At 53.3% G+C, this 20,547-nt stretch overlaps 2 protein-coding genes across 5 annotated transcripts; both read left to right on the top strand.

Annotated features, from left to right (window-relative positions):
- Positions 1-6,050, top strand: GDI1 (GDP dissociation inhibitor 1). 2 transcript variants are annotated; one of them, NM_001161871.1, is given in 11 exon segments: positions 286-330; positions 1,403-1,510; positions 1,679-1,778; positions 1,927-2,061; positions 2,509-2,707; positions 2,973-3,104; positions 3,651-3,750; positions 4,104-4,275; positions 4,587-4,731; positions 4,873-4,927; positions 5,018-5,170. In NM_001161871.1, coding segments are annotated over 11 exon segments (1,344 nt in total).
- Positions 6,051-6,827: 777 nt separating this feature from the next.
- Positions 6,828-12,603, top strand: FAM50A (family with sequence similarity 50 member A). Of its 3 annotated transcripts, XM_015104970.3 has the most exons (13): positions 6,828-7,021; positions 8,070-8,154; positions 8,253-8,352; positions 8,589-8,737; positions 10,365-10,441; positions 10,547-10,613; positions 10,754-10,815; positions 11,047-11,123; positions 11,401-11,455; positions 11,660-11,708; positions 11,801-11,871; positions 11,960-12,070; positions 12,182-12,603. In XM_015104970.3, the coding sequence occupies exons 1-13, from the start codon at positions 6,911-6,913 to the stop codon at positions 12,188-12,190; spliced, it is 1,023 nt and encodes a 340-aa protein (XP_014960456.2). In that variant the 5' UTR covers positions 6,828-6,910; the 3' UTR covers positions 12,191-12,603. The 3 variants fall into 3 exon arrangements, 2 of the variants coding, with proteins under 2 accessions (XP_014960456.2, XP_042097511.1); XM_042241577.1 differs by lacking the exons at positions 11,660-11,708; positions 12,182-12,603; XR_009598846.1 differs by lacking the exons at positions 11,401-11,455; positions 12,182-12,603 and having other exon boundaries at positions 11,660-11,871.
- The last annotated feature ends 7,944 nt before the right edge of the window (positions 12,604-20,547 follow it).

Below are 20,547 nucleotides of genomic sequence, written 5' to 3'. Positions count from 1 at the left end.
CTCTTTTCTAGGCCCTCGGCAAAGCGGCGCGGCCCGCCGAGTGGCGCGAGTGCTAGAGCCCGGGCTCCAGCAACCCTCCCCGGGAGGCAAGCGGGGACAGCAGGGGCCCCCGGTCGGCGCGGCGGCGGAGGGGAGGGGCCGGGACTCTTTGACGTGGCGGAGGGGTTGAGCGGCACGGTTGAGCCGCCATCTTTGGTCCACTGCGGCGGCGGCGGCGGCTGCGGCGGCGGCGGCGGCTGTGGCGGAGGAGGAGGAGCCGACGGGCGCTGACACCGAGGCCTGACCATGGACGAGGAATACGATGTGATCGTGCTGGGAACCGGACTCACCGTAAGTGCGGCCGCCGGTGTCCAGGGCGCCGCCTGTCCTCCTCCCTGGGATGCTGCAGCCCCCGGCCCCATCCTCCCATCAGTGCCTGCGCGGCGCTGTTCGGTCCCCGAAAAGATAGCCCCGTCCCCAACCACCGTGACGCGGCCTCCATCCCTGTCATGGCCGGTCTGCCAAGAAGCGGCCCCTTTTCTGGCTGTCTCTCTTGACCGATTCCCCGGGCCCGACCCCCAGCCCCTACCCAGGACCAACTTAACATCCCTTCTCATTTTGCGCTCATTCTGACGGGGATGTCGTGGTACAGGGACCTCCAGTCAGATCGGGGCGGGGGGACTTCCCAGGGTGGGCTTTCATCCTGCCTTCCCAGGTTCTTAGGGGGCCCGAGGACCCAGGGAATGTTCCAGAAGGAGCCGTGGTGGGGACCGTGACCACATTCCCACTACCCCACCCCGGTTTCCCATGGAGACCTCGGGGCTGAGGCGCATTTGCAGCCTTTGTCCTTGGGCTGGTGACAGTGACTGGTGAGGTTGTTTGCCCTCCCCCGAACCCTGTTGGACTGCTGCCCTGAGAGATGCCTCCCCAACAGTCGGGTGTGGAAGCCCCTACTGTGACGGGGAAAGCTCAGGGTCAGGGGTTCCTCTTTGAGGAAAGTGGCCCAGGGTGGGGCCTGGGATTTCGGCACCATGCTAAGCCTTTACTTCCTTTTCGGGTCCTTTGCTTGTCCAGCTAGGCGATCCCTGTGTTTTATTTGCCTTTTTGTGGGCTTCTACGTCGATAGATGATTTTCTTGGCATCTTGGTTGCTTGAAGACCATCCATGTGTCTGCTGGATACCCTCTTCCTTGTTCACCTTTTTGCCCAGCAAGGTTTTAAAAGGAAACCATGGTCAAATGAAGGTGTCCCCCCCCCCCCCCAATTTCAGGCAGAGCGACCAGCCACAGGTGCAAGGAGCTGTGTGTTGAGGCAGAGGCCCTTCAGGTTGACTCTCCCCTCAGGGTTGGAGTGGGGAACATGGTCAGGGCTGCTTGTGGGAATGTGGGCAGATGGGAGTGCAGTGAACATTGCCCCTCACTCAGGAATGTATCCTGTCGGGTATCATGTCTGTGAACGGGAAGAAGGTGCTGCACATGGACCGGAACCCCTACTATGGGGGTGAGAGCTCCTCCATCACCCCCCTGGAGGAGGTAGGCTGCTCTGGGCCCAGGCCTGTCCCTCGTTAACCTCTTGCATGGGGTGCTGAATGAAGCAGCTCCCCAGGTTTTCTGGGTGGGGGGCGGGGGCAGGGGCGGGAGTGGGAGGGGGTTCCTTGAGATGCATCTTTCTGTCTCTCTTTTCCCTTCTGCTGCCTGCAGCTGTATAAGCGTTTTCAGTTGCTGGAGGGGCCCCCTGAGACAATGGGCCGGGGCCGAGACTGGAACGTTGACTTGATCCCCAAATTCCTCATGGCCAATGGTGAGGGAGACGGAGGAGGTATTGTGGGAGGCGGGGTGATTGGGACGAGCAGAGAAGGGTCAGACTGCAGACCAGGGACAGACAGACCAGCTTGAGCTTGTGAAGGGAGCCATGCTGACTGTGTTGCCTTTCCCACACCGCCCTGCAGGGCAGCTTGTGAAGATGCTACTGTATACAGAGGTGACACGCTACCTGGACTTCAAGGTGGTGGAGGGCAGCTTTGTCTACAAGGGGGGCAAGATCTACAAAGTACCATCTACCGAGACTGAAGCCTTGGCTTCCAGTGAGTGTGGGTCCCATGAGCCAGGGAATCGGGGTGGGGGAAGGGGGGATAGCTATCAAGAGCAGGATGGCCCTTGCTGCAGGCCATGTTTCTTGTGCAGTACCAAAAGCCCCTTGCTCTATCATCCCCCTGTGTGCACCCACTGGTTGCCAGGAGAGGTGTCCAAGTGCGAAGGGAATATGGTGTCCTGGACAGAGGCTTCACCTGATCAGTGAAACATCCCCAAGTGTCAGAGCTGGGAATGCTCTCAGAGGCTGTCCAGCCAGACTCACTCTTGGTACAGTTGAGAAAACAGGCCAATGAGCACAGAGGGGTTAATTGAAAATCACACAGTGGTCAGCAAGAGAACTCTGCTGGGAGTTAGGGCACCGGCTTGCTCTGCCTGCCTGGCAGGTGGAGAGGGTCACGGCCCGTACCTCAGTGGTGCTTTGCATGTGGCCCTCACAGACCTGATGGGCATGTTTGAGAAACGGCGCTTCCGCAAGTTCCTGGTGTTCGTGGCAAACTTTGATGAGAACGACCCCAAGACCTTTGAGGGTGTCGACCCCCAGAACACCAGCATGCGTGACGTCTACCGGAAGTTCGACTTGGGGCAGGATGTCATTGACTTCACTGGCCATGCCCTAGCGCTCTACCGCACTGATGAGTGAGGGGAAACTGGCATGGCAGATGACCCTTCAGCCGGCCCACACCCTGCCCTCCCACTCCTGCCTGCTGCTCCCTTGGCTCACCCTGCCTACCTCCCATACTCAGCTCCGGGCTCACTCACCTGTCGCCTTTTCTGTCCCTTCCTTGTGTTTGACCAATGGTCTTTCCCAGGCCTGCAAGGGTGGGAAGGCTGGCCTGATGCCAGGGTGGGGGTGCACTGGGCCTTCTGCTCTTGGAGCCTCTTCTGACCCTATTTCTCCCAGCTACCTGGACCAGCCATGTCTCGAGACCATCAACCGCATCAAGTTGTACAGCGAATCCCTGGCTCGGTATGGAAAGAGCCCGTATCTGTACCCACTCTATGGCCTTGGCGAGCTGCCCCAAGGCTTTGCAAGGTGAGGGCGTGGCTTCTGTCGATTGGCAGTGGAGAAGGCTGAGGCCCACAATGGAAAGGGCCCCCTTGGGCATCTCCACTGTGTTTTGTTACTTTCTCACTGTGGGCTTAGTTTACTTCCCACCATCCTCGGGTGATAGCAGCCTAGTGGGGCATTGTAGTGCGGAGATGAAGGATCACAGATAGGGCTCGCTTGGCTCCTGGCTGGAGTCAGATGGCACGAGGACTGGGCCTGTGGCCTTGAAACCTCCGGTCAGATTCATCAGAGCCATTCATTCTGTTCCCTGGGATGTTTCCCTGAGGAGCTGCCCTCATACTAGCCCTTAGCTGGAAATTTCTGGCAGTAAGTCTAGAGAGGAGGGACCCCTCCAGGTTCAGTCTTGAGGTCCTGGCAGCAACAAAGCTTGGAAGAGCCCCCAGGTCTCCTGAGCTCTGCCTGCCTGAGGCCACCTTCTCCATGCCCTGCACTGCTGGGGGCAGGGCGTGTAGTAGTGCTGGTCCCCATGTCTCCCAGGAGGCACTCTCATGGTTCCTCTCCCCACTGTAGATTGAGTGCCATCTATGGGGGGACGTACATGCTGAACAAACCAGTGGACGACATCATCATGGAGAATGGCAAGGTGGTGGGCGTGAAGTCCGAGGGCGAGGTGAGCCTTCCTGCTGCACAGGCACGCTGGGCTGGGCTGGGCTCAGCCCATCCTTTGAGACACTCTTCCTGGTCACCCTAGCTCTGCTGGGGCTCCTACAGCTTGGCCGGGCGCCTCAGCCCCGGGGACCGGGGCTCCAGAGGAAGACGGTAGTCACTGCTGTCAGCAGACAGCTGTGGATGAGGGCCCACCTTCCCGAGGTGCGGGAGGAGAATGTACGCTGTGGGAGGGGTGATGGTGACAGCTCTGGGGAGTGGCCCGTCTACCAGAGCTGCCAGCCCTCCTTGGGCGTCCTGGCCTTCAGACATCGAGGGGGGGTCGGATAGGGCCAACGCCTTCTGGTGCTTTCACAGGTGGCCCGCTGCAAGCAGCTGATCTGTGACCCCAGCTATGTTCCTGACCGTGTGCGGAAGGCCGGCCAGGTTATCCGTATCATCTGCATCCTCAGCCATCCAATCAAGAACACCAACGATGCCAACTCCTGCCAAATCATCATCCCCCAGAACCAGGTCAACAGGAAGTCAGGTAGGCCAAGCCCCACACAACTTCCTCCAGTGTGTTCTCTTCTTTGGGGTAGCCCTGTCTCGCTGCCCCTCCCCGCCCCCTGCCCAGCGCGGGGGCTGGCTCTCTGCTCGATCCCTCCATGGAAGAGCAGGGATCCACATCACGGTCCCCATGCCTTGAGGCCCTAGGGAGGGATGCTTCCTTTCCACGAGGGCGGCTTCTGGGATGTGGCCAGCTCTGCAGGGCTGGGGAGGGGCAGGAGGGCCTGTGTTGAGCTTGGCCCCCAGAAGCCCCCCACGTGCCCCTGCTAATGGAGCTTTTCTTGTGGGCAGACATCTACGTGTGCATGATCTCCTATGCACACAACGTGGCCGCGCAGGGCAAGTACATTGCCATCGCCAGCACCACAGTGGAGACCACAGATCCCGAAAAGGAGGTTGAGCCGGCCCTGGAGCTGCTGGAGCCCATTGACCAGAAGTGAGGGGCTGGGGGGCTGGGGCTGGAGCTGGGGGGAGGAAGGGAGCCAGGGAGCCAAAGGGCGGACATCAGGGAGGGCAGACATCAGGGAGGGCAAGGCTGATCCTGAGACCTGTTTCAGTCCCTCCCTCTCTCCCTCAGGTTTGTGGCCATCAGTGACTTGTACGAGCCCATCGATGATGGTTCCGAGAGCCAGGTAAGCAGCCTGTCCCGGCCCCGGCTCCTGGCTGCCGGCCCAGGGCCCCTGCCTTGCTCACCTCAGGCCCTGGGCGCTGGCTGTTTCCAGGTGTTCTGTTCCTGCTCCTACGATGCCACCACACACTTTGAGACAACCTGCAACGACATCAAAGACATCTACAAGCGCATGGCAGGCTCCGCCTTTGACTTTGAGAACATGAAGCGCAAACAGAATGATGTCTTTGGGGAAGCTGACCAGTGATGGCTGACCCCTAGCCCAGCCCCTGGTGCCCTCCCCCCCAACCTGAGTCTGTTCTCCCTAAAGGCTGGGGAGACGGGTGTGGCTGGGCGTCCCTGTTTCCAACATCTTCTGCTTCCCCTACCGCATTCCTGTCACCCACGTCATTGATTCACTGACCAAATCCTTAACCTTAGTGATGGTTTGGGAGACGGGGGGAGGGGGTTGGTTAGTATCCTCCTTCTTGGCCCTTCCTTATCCTGGGAAAAGGGGGTTCCTCTCCTTGTGTGTGTATCTTCCCCCCACCCCTAATTCTTCTGCTCTGTTTGGGAAGAACGTGGAGGAAAGCTGACTTCTGCCCCCGTTACTCTTACTCCTACTGTAGTGGCCTTTGGAGATGCCCCCTGCCTCCCCCCACCCACTCTAGTGTGTTGGAAAGAAGGGGCCCTCCCAGCACAAAGTCACATTCCTTTCCTTAGTCCACCCCCATAATTTATTCTAATTTATTAACTTTGGCCCACCTTGTGTGAGAAAGGACCCATGTCCGCAGCCTTGCAGTGTGCCCTGGGGCTGTGGAACAGCTACCCTGGCCGGCCCGCCTGACCCTGGCAACCCTGGTGCAGCTTGGGAAGGGAGAGGGCTTGGGTGTGGCCCTGTTGGAGGTTGATCTTGTTTTTGTTTCTTGTCTTTGTGTCCGCTGGTACTGGCTGAGAGAGAAATGATGTGTGAACAAAGCAGAAGGAGGTGGGAAAATGGATCCAAATCCCCTGTGCCCTGCCCGCCCTATTCCTTCCCATTAGTGGTGGGAAATCCTTATCTTGCAAAGTGAATGTGTCCCTTTCCCCATCCTCTAGTGTATTTCACAGAAAACAAACTCTCCCAATAAAACTGTGTTGAAATCTGAGCCTAGATCTTAAGTTTTTTCTTCTCAAAGCTGTTTTCAGGCCAGGGCCTTGGCTCCCTGGGCTGCCCTGCTCTCTTACACAGGCTTGGGACTGCATGTCGTTTAGTTTTGTTCCCGATGGCTATAAAAGGTGACTTCATCAGGGAACTGCAGAGCTCCTGAACTGAAGGGAGCAGGTCACATCACCCTGCCCAAGGCCACACATTGAGCTAGTACTGACATCAGGACTCCAACCCTTGGGGGTCAACGTGAGGGAAATGGGAGACGGGTCCGGCCTGGGGTGGGGGTTGAGGTGGTGGAAGCAGAGGCACAGGGCCCCTGCCTTCAGGCCAAGAAGGAGGAGGAGGAGGCAGAGGGGACTCAGGCCCAGTCTTGTGGCCTGGGGAAACAGGACTGGGGCCAGTCCTGGGAGGGGAGTCAAAATCAAGGATGCAGAAGTAACCAGAGGGGCTTTAGGCAGGGAGGCAGCAAGGGGACTGAGGGGATCTACCCTTAGACTGAGATCAACACTGAAGAAGTGAAGGGTCTGGGGTGGGGGCAGCCTTGGGGTCAACAGAAGGAAGTAAGACTGGGGACCCAGCCTCAGGCCAGGGGTTATTGTGAAACTGATGGGGAAGCTAGGAAGAGCGGGATCGTCCAGTCTCCGAGGGCCGGCGGGGCGGGGCGGGGCCGCTAGGGGGCGGGGGCGGGGGGGGGGTACCGGTGGTCACGTGTCGGGGCGGGACGGGGCGAGGCGGCTGCGCGAGCCTTGGTGGCTGACGTCAAGGCGCGGGCGTCAGCTGACCGAGCCGCCGTCGCCAGAGCCGATTTAGCTCCGGAGCCCCAGCCAGTCCGTCGTCGCCGTCGCCGTCGCCGCCGCCATGGCTCAGTACAAGGGTGCCGCCAGCGAGGCGGGCCGCGCCATGCACCTCATGAAGAAGCGGGAGAAGCAGCGCGAGCAGATGGAGCAGATGAAGCAGAGGATTGCTGAGGTGCGGGCCGGGCTGGGGCCCCTCAAAGCAGGCGCTCGAACAGCCGCCCCGACTCCACGGGACCCCGCGTGACTCTGGGTGGCAGGACTGGAGTGCGGGCGGCGGGTTGGGGTGGGAAGGTTGCTCGCCAATCTCCCACAAGGGGCGGAAGCGGGCCGGGGACAGTCTGCTCTTCTGTAAAATGGGCCCAGAAGGCTGGGGCGAGCTAGATTGTGACAAGCCTGCAACAGGAAGGAGCCATATTCACTGGTTCCATGTCTGGCAATTGGGGCGACCCTCGAGGGTACAGAGCATCCTGTTTCTCTGGCTCCTCAGCCCCAAGAGTCAGGCCTCTGCCCAGGTTCAGTGGCTCTCCGGAAGGGCGGGCCCCAACCACTCTGCTGGCCACTGAACCCATTTCAACTAACACAGGCAGGCAGGAGGGTCCTAGGTGCTAGCGGTTCACTAAGGGCTTCTGTGAGTGGCTGCTGGTGGTGGGCCACCCTACTTAGGTCTTTGGGGGCCTTGGGTCCTGCGACAGGTGGGAAGTGGCTGCATGCTGAGGCCCAACTGCTGTCTCAGTTTACACTCAAGCCCCAACCCAGCTGTTGCTGTGTGGCCAGGCGGAGGTCCATACAGTGGTATGCAGTGGGATGAGGCAGGCCTGGAGCGAGGGGGCCTCATGAGGGAGCCACACTGCTCAGTGAGGGTCTAGGCCCCCAGCTGCTCTCCGCTTCCTCTTGTCACTCCTTGCCTTGGGTCTCCAGAGCTTCAGCTCAAGAGCTGGGTGTGAAAAACACCAAAGGCAGGTAGGACCCACGGCTCCAGACTACTGAGTGAGCAGGACATGTGGACGGACCAGAACAGTGCAGGGAAACCACCCCACTTGGCTGCCTGGGCACTTGAAAGAGCCTCTTACAGCCCCATGGGACCCTCCATCAGGCAAAGGGGCCATGTCTTTCCCAAGGGCACATCATAGTCTAGGGACTCATTTGGGATGAGAACCCAGGTCCCCACTTCCATTGTGAGGTGGCAGGTGGCCATCATCACTGCTCTGCCTCCTGGGCAGGAGAACATAATGAAGTCCAACATTGACAAGAAGTTCTCTGCACACTACGACGCCGTGGAGGCTGAGCTCAAGTCCAGCACTGTGGGTACGCAAAGCATTCGTGCCCCCACTCCCGGCCCAAGGCCCACTGCATGGTTCGCTCTGGGTGACCGCCTTTCACCCCCCTGTCTCCTTAATTCGCAGGTCTTGTGACCCTTAACGACATGAAGGCCAAGCAGGAGGCGCTGGTGAAGGAGCGGGAGAAGCAACTTGCCAAGAAGGAGCAGTCGAAGGAGCTGCAGCTGTGGGTCCTCCCCTCCAGATGGAGCTTGTGTTTGGGGGCGGGTGAGGCCGTTCCTGCTTGTGGAAGCCGGGAGGTGGGGGTGCCTTTTGATCATCAGAGCCCTGCTGGTGAACTTGAAGGGATCCAGGGTGGTAGGACTCTGGGACCTGCCCTGCACTGAGCACACAGGTGGCTCTGGGTCGGGAAATGGGTCTTGAGGGTGGGGACGTGCATGGTAGCCACCCGTGCCTTGGCAGGAAGTTGGAGAAGCTGCGAGAAAAGGAGCGCAAGAAGGAGGCCAAGCGGAAGATCTCCAGCTTGTCCTTCACCCTGGAGGAAGAAGAGGAGGCAGGCGAGGAGGAGGAGGAGGTGCTGGCCGTGGACGAGGAGGAGCTGGAAAGGGAAGGTGAGGGCAGGCTGGGGATGGGTTCAGCGGGCAGAGCTCTGTCCTGGCTTCTGGGTCTCGAGTGAAGAAGCACATCCAACAAACTTGACTGCTAACCACATTTGAGGCCTTGAACCTCAGAAGTTGGGGCAGGAGAGAGAGAGAGCCAGGTCTTCACTGTGGCAAAGCTGAGTGGAGGGCTTGCTTTCTGGTGGCAGACTGAGTGGGAACCGGGTATGCAGTCCCTTGGCGGAGGTGTGGGGCTCATGTGACTGGGGCACCAAACTGTTAATAATTTCAGTGTAAATTGACACAACCACAGACATTAAGTGGCTGCTAATTGGACAGAGCAGCTCTTGCCCAAGGGAACAGGGGGTAACAGGGAAGACTTGGGAAGGCTGGTGAGCAAGAACTAAGACACCATGGGGCTCCTGTGTGCCGAGCACCCACTTGCAGATGGGCTAGGACCAAGGCAGACAGACAGACAGACACTGCACTGGGCACCGTCTCTGTCCTGGTGGGAATCACACAGGACACCATGCACCCCACTGGGGCCAGGAGAGAGGGGATGATTTGAGTTGGGCCTTCAGGGTGAGGGGAATTTCATTAGCACCCAGAGATGTGGGGGGTCGGAAGGTGTGTAGAGTTGAGAGATGAGTGTGTCCAGAAATGGAGCCAGCGGGAGTGTACACATTTTAGGACTAGGGAGGGTGCAGCTGCAGGCCTGGAGGGGGTGGATGGTTAGAAAGCCTAATGGTCTGGGATCCGTATGGTAGAGCTGAGGCAGGGGTTGGCACAGGGACAGCTTTGAGGGGAGCAGCCAGTGGTGTCAGGAGAAAGAGCAAAGAGCCTGACAGCCTCTTGGGGGAAACCCTGGGATAGTCTTTGTACTATTTAGTAACATTAAGTATTTGGTATCTAAAACATTCCCATTGGCAGGTCAGTTGCATTGGGTGTTAGCTGCATCTGTGTAGCAGAGGCTACCTTTGGGACACCACAGGTCTAGAGGCAGGCTTTCAACCTCACTGTGTGTCATTGGGGCTTTGTGGGTGCTTCCCCTCCCCCTGGAGATTTTGTTTTGGGGGCCTGGCCGTTGGTACCCAGTGTAGAATTTTTTGACTTATTTTTATTTATTTGGCTGTGTTGGGTCTTTCTTATGGGATCTGTAGTTGCAGCATGTGAACGCTTAGCTGTGCCATGCAAACTCTTAGTTGTGGCATGTGGAATCCTTAGTTCCTTGACCAAAGATCGAACCTAGGCCCTTTGCATTGGGAGCACGGAGTCATAGCCACTGGACCACCAGGGAAGTCCCCGGTGTGGAATTTTTGTAAGTTGTCCAGGCTCTGGAACCCTTGCCCTGGAGTGTGGGCTCATCTAGGTTGGCGGTTCTCAAAGAGTGATCCAGTGACCCTAGGGTCTCTGAGACCCTTTGGAGAGGTCCGCGAAGTCAAAACCATCTTCATAATCCTGTGAAGACATTCTTATCCTTCTGTACTCTTGTTCTTTCACGACTGTGCTGTGGATTTTTCCAGAGATCATGTGACGTGGCATGACATCCTTCCTCTGACAGTTGATAGAGTTGATACAGTTGCCCCCTTGAGGCAAGGGCCATCATACTGTTGACTTCTTGTGTTTTCTTTTGCTCCAGAGATCACCACAAAGAAGAGGAAAATGGGGAAGAACCCAGATGTGGACACAAGCTTCTTACCTGACCGAGACCGGGAGGTAAAGGCAGGGTGACCCTGGCAGAGGCTTTCAGTCAGGAAGTGGGGGCCACGCGTGCCCCCTGAGCAGCCCTGGGCCTCCCTGCATTGCTCATTTTTCTTCCAGGAGGAGGAGAATCGGCTCCGGGAGGAGCTACGGCAAGAGTGGGAAGCCAAGCAGGAGAAGATTAAGAGTGAGAGCTCCTGGAGTGGGAGGCGTGCAGCCCGGGGCAGGGGCCATGCCTGCTTTCCTGTGAACACTACTCTGGGCAGTGCCCTAAGCCCCAGGGAGCTGGCAGGGGTCTGGAGGCCAAGCAGCAGGTCTGTCTTGTAGGTGAGGAGATTGAGATCACCTTCAGTTATTGGGATGGCTCTGGGCACCGGCGCACAGTCAAGGTAGGCAATGTGAAGCCTGGGCCCCATTTCCCTTGCTCTTGGGCCCAGCCTTCCAGTGGGAAGGAAATGTCAGTCCTGACAAAGCCCACAGACCCTTTGGCATGAGTGGCCTGGGGGGAGCAGGGAAGGGGGCGGTGAGTGTTCCGGGGTGCCCGCCTTCTCGAGGGCCCCCTTCTGGGCTTCCATCCTCCTTTCCTAACCCCTTGGTTTCTTGCATGCCTGTTCATACAGATGAAGAAGGGCAACACGATGCAGCAATTCCTGCAGAAGGCACTCGAGATCCTGCGCAAAGATTTCAGCGAACTCAGGTGGGGCTGTGTGGGGGTGTGAGTACATGTGAGCATGTGCACCAGATTTTGCAGCCTCAGCCTGGCACCAGGGACCCCCAAGTGGCAGCTCCTGCTTGCGGCATGCTGGGCACTGCGCTCCTGAGAAAGGAGTTCAGGCCCCTTTTTCCATCCCTCTCCCCATGGGGAGCTGGGGTAGGAAGTGCCTTCCGGACTGGGCTGCCTACTAGCCTCGCAGGCCTCTGGCACTGGTGCCTGGTATCCTTGGCCAGCAGCTTCCTCATCTTTTCTTCCTCAGATCGGCAGGGGTGGAGCAGCTCATGTACATCAAGGAGGACTTAATCATACCCCATGTTAGTCCCTTCTGTGTCCTTGCAGCCCCAGGCGGGGTGGTAGGGAGGGTCTCAGGCTTTGGTGCACCCAGGGAATTTGAGGGGGCCCCTCCTACTCTAGGTGTTTGGCTCGGGTGGGCAGGGTCGGAGCCGGGCTTGCAGGCAGCTAGCTGTGAGACACCAAAATGAGTCATCCACTGTCACTTTCCTGTGCTCGGCTTGTAGCACCACAGCTTCTACGACTTCATCGTCACCAAGGCTAGAGGGAAAAGTGGTGAGTGCGCCCGGCTGCGCCCTCCTCCCCGAGCTTGCCCCTGTTGTAGGGTGGCAGCTGAGAGGGGGGCTTCTGGACCCTTGTCCCTGCAGGGCCCCTCTTCAATTTTGATGTTCACGATGATGTGAGGCTGCTCAGTGATGCCACCGTGGAGAAGGATGAGGTATGCTCGGAGCCTACCAGGGCAGGGAGGAGGGGGCGGGCATCCAGCAGCCCTGAGCCGCAGCATCTGGACCTCTTCCCGTCCTCAGTCGCATGCAGGCAAGGTGGTGCTGCGGAGCTGGTATGAGAAAAACAAGCACATCTTCCCCGCCAGCCGCTGGGAGCCCTACGACCCCGAGAAGAAGTGGGACAAGTACACGGTATGGAAGCCCTCCAGCGCAGGGTGGAAGCCCAGCTGGGCTGGCAGGCTGGAGGCCCACCCAACCCCACTCCGCTCACCTCTCCTTCTCTGTCCTCTCGTTCCGCACCAGATCCGATGACGTAGTGGCAGTGTGGCCCCGGCTCCCTGCGGTCCCCTCCTCTGGTCCCTAGGACTCTGGGCGCCTGGCTCCCTGCTCCTGAGATAGGATCGGACCTGCTCAGCCCCTGCCCTGGCGCTGTTGGTTCCTGCCTGTTTCTTTCATGACACTTGGATCACCCGATGTGTGTTTTGTCTAAAAACTTTTTTTGATCAAGCTAAAATTCACATACAATGAAATTCACCATTGTGACCTTGTGAAAATACACCACACAGGGATATTGTGTACATTCACAGTATTGTGAATCATCCCTGAAGGAGACCCCATGTCCATTAGCAGCCAGCCCCTCATATCCCTAAGTCTATTTCCTGTCTGTTTGGATTTGCTTATTCTGGAAGTTTCGATTAACAGAATTATACAGTATCTCTGCTTTCTGTGTCTTGCAAGAAAGAGTGTGTTTTTCGGGGATTTGAGGGTGGAAGATTGGGTGGAAACATGAATCTGTGGAGGCAGGAGGGGGCGCTTGTGATTCACTGGGGGCCTAGGCAGGCCCAGCTGTCCCTGTAGCCAGCCTGTCCCCACTACAACCCCTATGTGGGTAGGAAGGCCATTCCTCCCTGGGCTGCCCACTCAGGCCCCTCGGTCTCCTTTGTGTCTCCCAGCGGCCCGTTCCATAAGGGCCATAGCTATCCTGTGGCTCCCAGCCGCCCTGTGTCCCCATCACAGCATTTCTCTCCAGTGCTGACACAGGAAGGCCGCTGTGGGTGCCCTGTACCCACCCCTTGCCCACCTCACCCTGGCAAGCTCTGTACACACTGCCCTGGAGCTGGCCGCTCTCATTGCCCCCAGGGGGGTGGGCCTCGGCTTGAGGGTGTCATTTGTGCCCCACCTCGGTGGCCCCTGCCAACTCCTAATTCCCCCGGACCCAGCTCCTGGAAGCTGAGTAAGTTAAGCTGACCACCTTCTTCACTTTGCCTGGAAAGGGCAGCGGATAGCCCCCAGCCGGTGGTGAACATCTCAGCTCTGGGCCTGGCCCCACCTCCCAGGCCGGTGGGCAGAACTGATGGTAGTGGTGGGCTCTGCCCAGTGCAGTCTCCTTTGCCCTCCTCGTCTGTGGCAGGGCCCTGTCAGCCCTGGCCTGGGGAGGCCCATCTGGCAGCTAGGAGCTATCACGGGCTTCCTCACCCTGTGTCTGGGGCAGGGCCATCTGGGGTCACTTGGAGGAGGGAGGAGGGGAGCGTAGGCCAGAGCACCTTGGGCACAGCGGGGAGGGGTGGGCAGGCCTGGCCCTAAGCCCCGGATGTGGGGGACAACTCTGAGAAAGTCAGTGGGGCCTTTTGTGGGGTTCCAGAGACCCCAGAGAGGGAATCCTCTGGCCTGTGCCAACCCTCTCCTGCCCTCTTTGAGAAGCCATCAGAAGAGTGGCTTCCTGCGGAGAGAGAGCCCTTCAGCAGCTCACCCAGGGCTGGATGGTTTCTGAGGGACGCATGATGCAATGAAAACCCAACGTGGTCAAATAAAATCAAAAAGAAGACATTTCCCAACAGCCTCTGCCTCTGTGCAGCTTGAAGGATTCCTAGTTCTCCGCCCAAGGATTGAACCCACGGTCCCTGTGGTGGAAGCACTGAGTCTTAACCACTGGATCACCAGGGAAGGCATAATTAAATTTCCAGAGAGTGATAGATTTTTCTCCCTACACCCCTCCCATTTTGTAGCATGATCACTGGGTAAGAATCCTGGCTCCCCAGCTTCACCAACACAGTACTGTCACTCCCGAAGAGGGGGAGCACTTATGCAACCTGAGATGGCACATGTGGTCTCTCAGTGGGGGATTTATTTTTTCAACTGAGGAAAAATTCACATAACATAAAAATAACCATTAACCATTTAAAAATGCACATTTCAGTGGCACTGAGTACATTTCATAATGTGAAGCCATCACCTCTATCTACTCCCAGAATAATTTTATCACCTCAAAAGGAGAGGAGAGGGGGTAGTGGTTTAAAAAAAAAAAAAAAGAGAAGAAATGTCTGTTGTTTTAGCTACTCAGTTTGTGGAACTTTGTTTTGACAGCCACAAGAAACAAACACACCTTACTTAGAATTTCTTACATTTAGAATTACTTATATTTAGAATTAATAAAGTAATTAGAATTATATACTAAATTAGAATTACTTACATACTAAAGTAATTTATTAGAATTACTTACATTTCTTAGGAGAAAAATGAATTTGACATGGGTTGTAGACCTAAAAGTAAAAGCTAAAACTAAAAAATGCATATAAATGAAACAAGGGGGAAAGTCTTTGTAACCTTGCTCTAGGCAATCTGGGCAAAGTTTTCTTGCACAGGATAAAAAAATAATCATAAGAAAAACTGATATATCAGACTTCACAAAAATGCAAACTTTTGCTCTTTAAAAGATATGAAAATGAAAACACAAGCCAGTAGATTCGAGAAAAGAAAATATTTTTATAACGGGGTGGTATCCAGAACACATTCACACAGACATACAGAAACTCCTGCAAATCAATAAAAGTTAGACAAACATCCCAATTTATTTGTTGTTATGCTGCACGGCATGTGGGATCTTAGTTCCCTGGCCACAGATTGAACCCGGGTGCTCTGCATTGGGAGCATGGAGTCTTAGCCACTGGACCACAAGGGAAGTCCCTGCAAACGGTGTTTAAACACAACACTTTTACTTTATGCCTTCAGTTTTAAGACAAAAGAAACCAAACAACAAAAATCCTGCAAGGAAATTCCAGACCCCTCTTAGTAGGTTTATTTGTCCTAGGGACAAATACTTGATTCTAAAGTGCTCTCTGTGCATTATTGGAGGATCAAGCAAATGAGTCAATACATCAGTGGTGTTGGGAGCCAGGTCTCCCAATGCTGAAGGGAGATACAAATACACACTGGGGAAAGGCTAGGAAGTTTTGCTGTGGAATTGGAGTGGGGGGCATCAGTATATATTCAGGATTTTTTAAAAATATATATAGCCTGTGTGTAGGGGTTTCCCAGGTGGCCCTAGTGGTAAAAAACCCACGTGCCGATGCAGGAGATGTGGGTTCAATCCCTGGGTTGGCAAGATCCCCTGAAGGAGGGCATAGCAACCCACTACAGTATTCTTCCCTGGAGAATCCAATGGACAGAGGAGCCTGGCTGCCTACAGTCCATATGGTTGCACAGAGTCAGACATGACTGAAGCGACTTAGCACACACAGCATGGGGAACTATTAATAAGATCCTGCATTCCATATAGTGTGATAAAAAAAAATTAATGGATTACAACCCATCAAATAAAATTCAGATCCACGAGTCCACACAGATAATGTATATATAGATAGATAAACTGGAGTTCTTTCTGAAAGGATGCCATTGAGTAGGAGGGATCATGAAGGGAGAAAAAGCACTGTTTGGTAACCATCATCTTGAGGTTTGGAACTGAGCAACTATGAAAGTGAAAGTTGTGTTCAACTCTTTGAGACCCCATGGACTGTAGCCCACTAGGCTCCTCTGTCCATGTACTTTTCCAGGGAAGAATACTGGACTGGGTAGCCTTTCCCTTCTCCAGGGGATCTTCCCCACCCAGGGATCAAACCCAGGTCTCCCACACTGTGGGCAGATTCTTTACCAACTGAACTATCAGGGAAGCCCATTGAGAAACTGGTAGTTACCACCTTAACCAAATGCTTAAAGTTAACATCACAGTGAAGGGACAAAACAGTAACACTTGCCTCTTGATAAGAAGCACAGAGAGGGCCTGGTAACCTCCCACCACACACAGCCCGAATCTTGCCCTGAGAAAACATCAGACAAATGCAACCTGAGGATGGTCCACCAAATACCTGGCCTGCACTCTTCAAAAATTTCCCTGTCATGAAAGGCCAAGAAAAGCAGGAGTCTTCCAGATTAAAGCGGGCCAATGAGATGAGAATGAAATGCCATGTGGGGTTCTAGATTGGATCCTGGATCAGGAAAACAAAACTATAAAGGATATCATGGGGACAATTGGTGAAATTTTAACAAGACCTTAGATAAAATAATATCATCATATCAACATTAACATTTCTGACGTTGAAGAGTTATACTATGTGTTATGTAAGAGGCTATAATTACTTATAGTACAGTAATTATGCTGTGAGTGAGTGAGTGAAAGTCACTCAGTCGTGTCTGACTTTTTGTGACCCCATGGACTATACAGTCCACAGAATTCTCCAGGCCAGAATACTGGAGTGGGTAGCCTTTCCCTTCTCCAGGAGATCTTCCCAACCCAGGGATGGAACCCAGTTCTCCTGCATTGCAGATGGATTCTTTATGAGCTGAGCCACCAGGGAAGCCAATTATGCTATAGTTATGAAACACAGAGGGAAGTATTTAGGGGTTAAGGGGTAAGCTGTATGCAACTTAGACATAGTTGAGAAAATATTTTTATTATAATTTTTTCAGAATATCAGCCTCATAGGTTTTTTTTTTTCTTCTTTTACTTCTTCATTTTTGGCTGTGCTGGGTCTTTGCTGCTGCACAAGCTTCTCATTGCAGTGGTTTTTCTCTTGTTGTGGAGCAGGGCTCTAGGGTGCGTGGTTTACAGTAGTTGTGGCTTCTGAGCTCTAGAGCACAGGCCCAATAGTTGTGGCACATGGGGCTAGTTGCTCTGAGGTATGTGGGATCATCCTGGACTAGAGATCAAACCCATGTCTCCTGCATTGGCAGGTGGATTCTTTACCACTGAGCCACCAAGGAAGCCTGAGAAAATGTTATTCTAATTAATGAAATAAAAATATATGCACCCACAAGAGACAAAGAGAATGAGAAAGCAAATGGAACAATATATGAACTCTTGGTGAATGTGAGTTAAGGGTACATGGGAGCTTTCGGTACATTTCTTATAGCTTTTCCATAAGTCTGAAATACTTTCAAATTATAAAGTTAAAAAGAAAATGCGCACTTCTATCCAACATTTGATTGGAGAGTGTTCAGTTCAGTCGCTCAGTTGTGTCCGACTCTTTGCGACCCCATGGACTGCAGCACGCCAGGCTTCCCTGTCCATCGCCAATTCCCAGAGCTTGCTCAAACTCATGTCCATCGAGTCAGTGATGCCATCCAACCATCTCATCCTTTGTTGTACCCTTCTCTTCCTGCCTTCAATCTTTCCCAGCATCCGGGTCTTTTCCAATGAGTCAGTTCTTCGCATCAGGTGGTCAAAGGATTGGAGCTTCAGCTTCAGCATCAGTCCTTCCAATGAATATTCAGGACTGATTGCCTTTAGGATTGACTGGTTTGATCTCCTTGCAGTCTGAAGGACTCTCAAGAGTCTTTTCCAACACCACAGTTCAAAAGTATCAATTATTTGGCACTCAGACTTCTTTATGGTCAAACTCACACATCTATACATAACTACTGGAAAAACCATACCTTTGACTACACGGACCTTTGTTGGCAAAATAATGTCTGTATGTTTTAATATGTTGTTTAGGTTGGTCATAGCTTTTCTTCCAAGGAGCAAGTGTCTGAACTTTATGGCTGTAGTCACCATCTGCAGTGATTTTGGAGCCCAAGAAAATAAAGTCTGTCACTGTGTCCATTGTTTCCCATGTATTTGCCATGAAGTGATAGGACCAGGTGCCATGATCTTTGCTTTTTGTATGTTTTTTTTTAATTTAAATTTATTTATTTTAATTGGAGGCTAATTACTTTACAATATTGTATTGGTTTTGCCATACATCAACATGAACCCGCCACGGGTGTACACGTGTTTGGGAGAATGACATTATATGTTGAGTTTTAAGCCAGCTTTTTCACTCTCCTCTTTCACTTTCACAAGAGGCTCTTTAGTTTCTCTTTGATTTCTGCCATAAGGGTGGTGTCATCTGCATATCTGAGGGGCATATATATCAGGGCAATATAGCCAGCCAGATCGTAAAGGAAGAAATAAAACCATCTCTATTCTCAGATGACATAATCTTGTATATGCAAATCTTACTACATGTGCTGGAAAAAACAGTAGAGCTAATAAACGAGTTCAGCAAAGTTGCAGGAAGAAACATCATTACACAAAAATCAATTGTATTTCTATACCCGAGCAATGATCAACTGTATTTCTATACCTGAGCAATGAACAATTCTGTTTTACAATAGCACCATAAGGAATAAAATACTCAGGAATAAATTAACAATAGAAATAGCAAGACTTCCATATAAAATAGGTACTTCCCTATAAAATAGGTAGCCAACAGGAATTTGCTGCATGGTTCAGGAAACTCAAACGGGGGCTCTGTATCAACCTAGAGGGGTGGGACGGGTAGGGATATGGGAGGGAGTTTCAAAAAGGAGGGGATATATGTATACCTATGGCTGATTCATGTTGAAGTTTGACCGAAAACAACAAAATTCTGTAAAGCAATTATCCTTCAATAAAAAAATAAAATGAAAAAGAAATCACATAAACCATCAAAAAAAGAAATGCAAGACTTGTATATTGTAAACTAGACAATATCACTGAAAGAAAATAAAGCAAACCTAAATAAATGAAAACACATATATTTAGTCAGTGTTCTCCGGAGTAACAGAACAGGATACACACACACACACACATACACACACACACACGATTAATTTTAAGGAATTAGCTCATGTGATTGTGAGGGCTGACAAGGTGGCAAGTCCAAAATTTGCAGGGCAGGTCAGCAGGCTGCAGATTCAAGCAGGACTTCTACATTACAGTCTGGAGGCAGAATATCTCTTTTCCCAGGGAACCTCAGTTTTTACTTTTAAGGCCTTCAATTGAGCGGACAAGATTCACCCACATTATGGAGTGTAATTTACTTAAAGTCAACCGATTGTTGATGTTCACCACACCTACGAAATTTCTCCTAGCAACAGCTAGATGAGTGTTTGATTAAATAATTGCCAACTATAGCCTAGCCAAGTTGAAATTAATACACATGAATTCATCATCACAACATCCCAAGTTCATGGATGGAAAGGATCTTGTTAAGATGGTGTGTGTGTGCATGCTAAGTCGCTTCCATTATGTCTGACTCTTTGTGACCCTATGGACTGTAGCCCACCAGTCCCTCTTGTCCCTCTGTCAATGGGACTCTCCAGGCAAGAATACTGGAGTGGGTTGCCATTTCCTCCTCCACGGTAGTCTACCCAACCCAGAGATCTAACTCATATCTCTTATGTCTCTTGCATTGGCAGGCGGGTTCTTTACCATCTTGGAAGCCTTGTTAAAATGGCAACATTCCGGAGAAGGAAATGGCAACCCACTCCCATAATCTTGCCTAGGAAATCCCATGGACAGAGGAGCCTTGTGGGCTACAGTCCATGAGGTGACAAAGAGCTGGACATGATTGAATGACTGAACAACCGCAAAAAGTACCAAGTGTACAGTCCTAACTAGCTAGCTGATCATTTAGAAGCTGAGTGTGTCAAAGCCACAGAGAACCTGTCTGTTAGAGCTTATTCAGTTAGTAACCTTTATCGAGTCCCATGTATGTTTGTTAAAAATAAAATAAAATTGAAAGCCTTTGTATAAAAAAAAAAAAAAAGGCAACATTCTCCGAATTGATTTACAGATTCAATTCAGTCCGTATAAAATTCCCACTGGCTTTTTTTTTTTTTTTTTCAGAAACTGAAAAGTCCATCCTAAAATTCATATGGGGTGGACTGAGGGCTGGCTAAAGGGTATATAGAGATTTACTTTGGGGGTGATGAGAATGTTTTGGAATCAAACAGGAGGAATGGTTGCCCAACTTTGTGTGAATATATTAAACGCCATTGAATGTTACCCTTTACATGAGGGACTTACATGATAGATGAATTATAGGTCAATAAAGTTGTATAAAAAGAAAAGGAAAAAGGAACCAAGAGACTGAAAATCTCCAACTCAGGGCCACTGGGGAAGGGGCCTGGTAAAGGCAGACAGCCTCAGTCCTCGTGGATGTTATCAGACGCAGGCCCTCCGGATTAGTGGACCTTCTCCGGGAGAGTGTCCTGGGTCAGGACCGCGAGTTCCGGCCTGGTGAGGGCCTGTAGGATCGTGACCAGGGTGCGAGGGGGGGCGGGTGGTGCTGCGAACCAGCGGCAGGTGGCCTTGGGCACGCCTCCGGGCGGCCGGGAGGCGTCTGCGCGACCCCGAGGCCCGCGCGCACCCCGAGGGTTGAGGCGCGGGCGCGCGCGGGTCCCCTGATGGCGGGAGGCGGCGGGCTGAGGGGCGCGCGCCCCGGACGCGGCCATTGCGCGAGGGGACGGGAGGGTCGTCTCGCTGCGGTGGGTTGGGGGGGGAACCCCGGCCGCTCGACGGGGCGGAGCTGCGCTGCTGGGCCTCTCCCGTGGCTCGGGGAGAGGCGGCCCCCCACGGCCGCGAGCAC

The sequence above is a fragment of the Ovis aries genome, chromosome X (assembly GCF_016772045.2).
Source record: "Ovis aries strain OAR_USU_Benz2616 breed Rambouillet chromosome X, ARS-UI_Ramb_v3.0, whole genome shotgun sequence".
Taxonomy (NCBI): Eukaryota; Metazoa; Chordata; class Mammalia; order Artiodactyla; family Bovidae; genus Ovis; species Ovis aries.
This window is presented reverse-complemented; position numbering and strand designations above follow the sequence as displayed.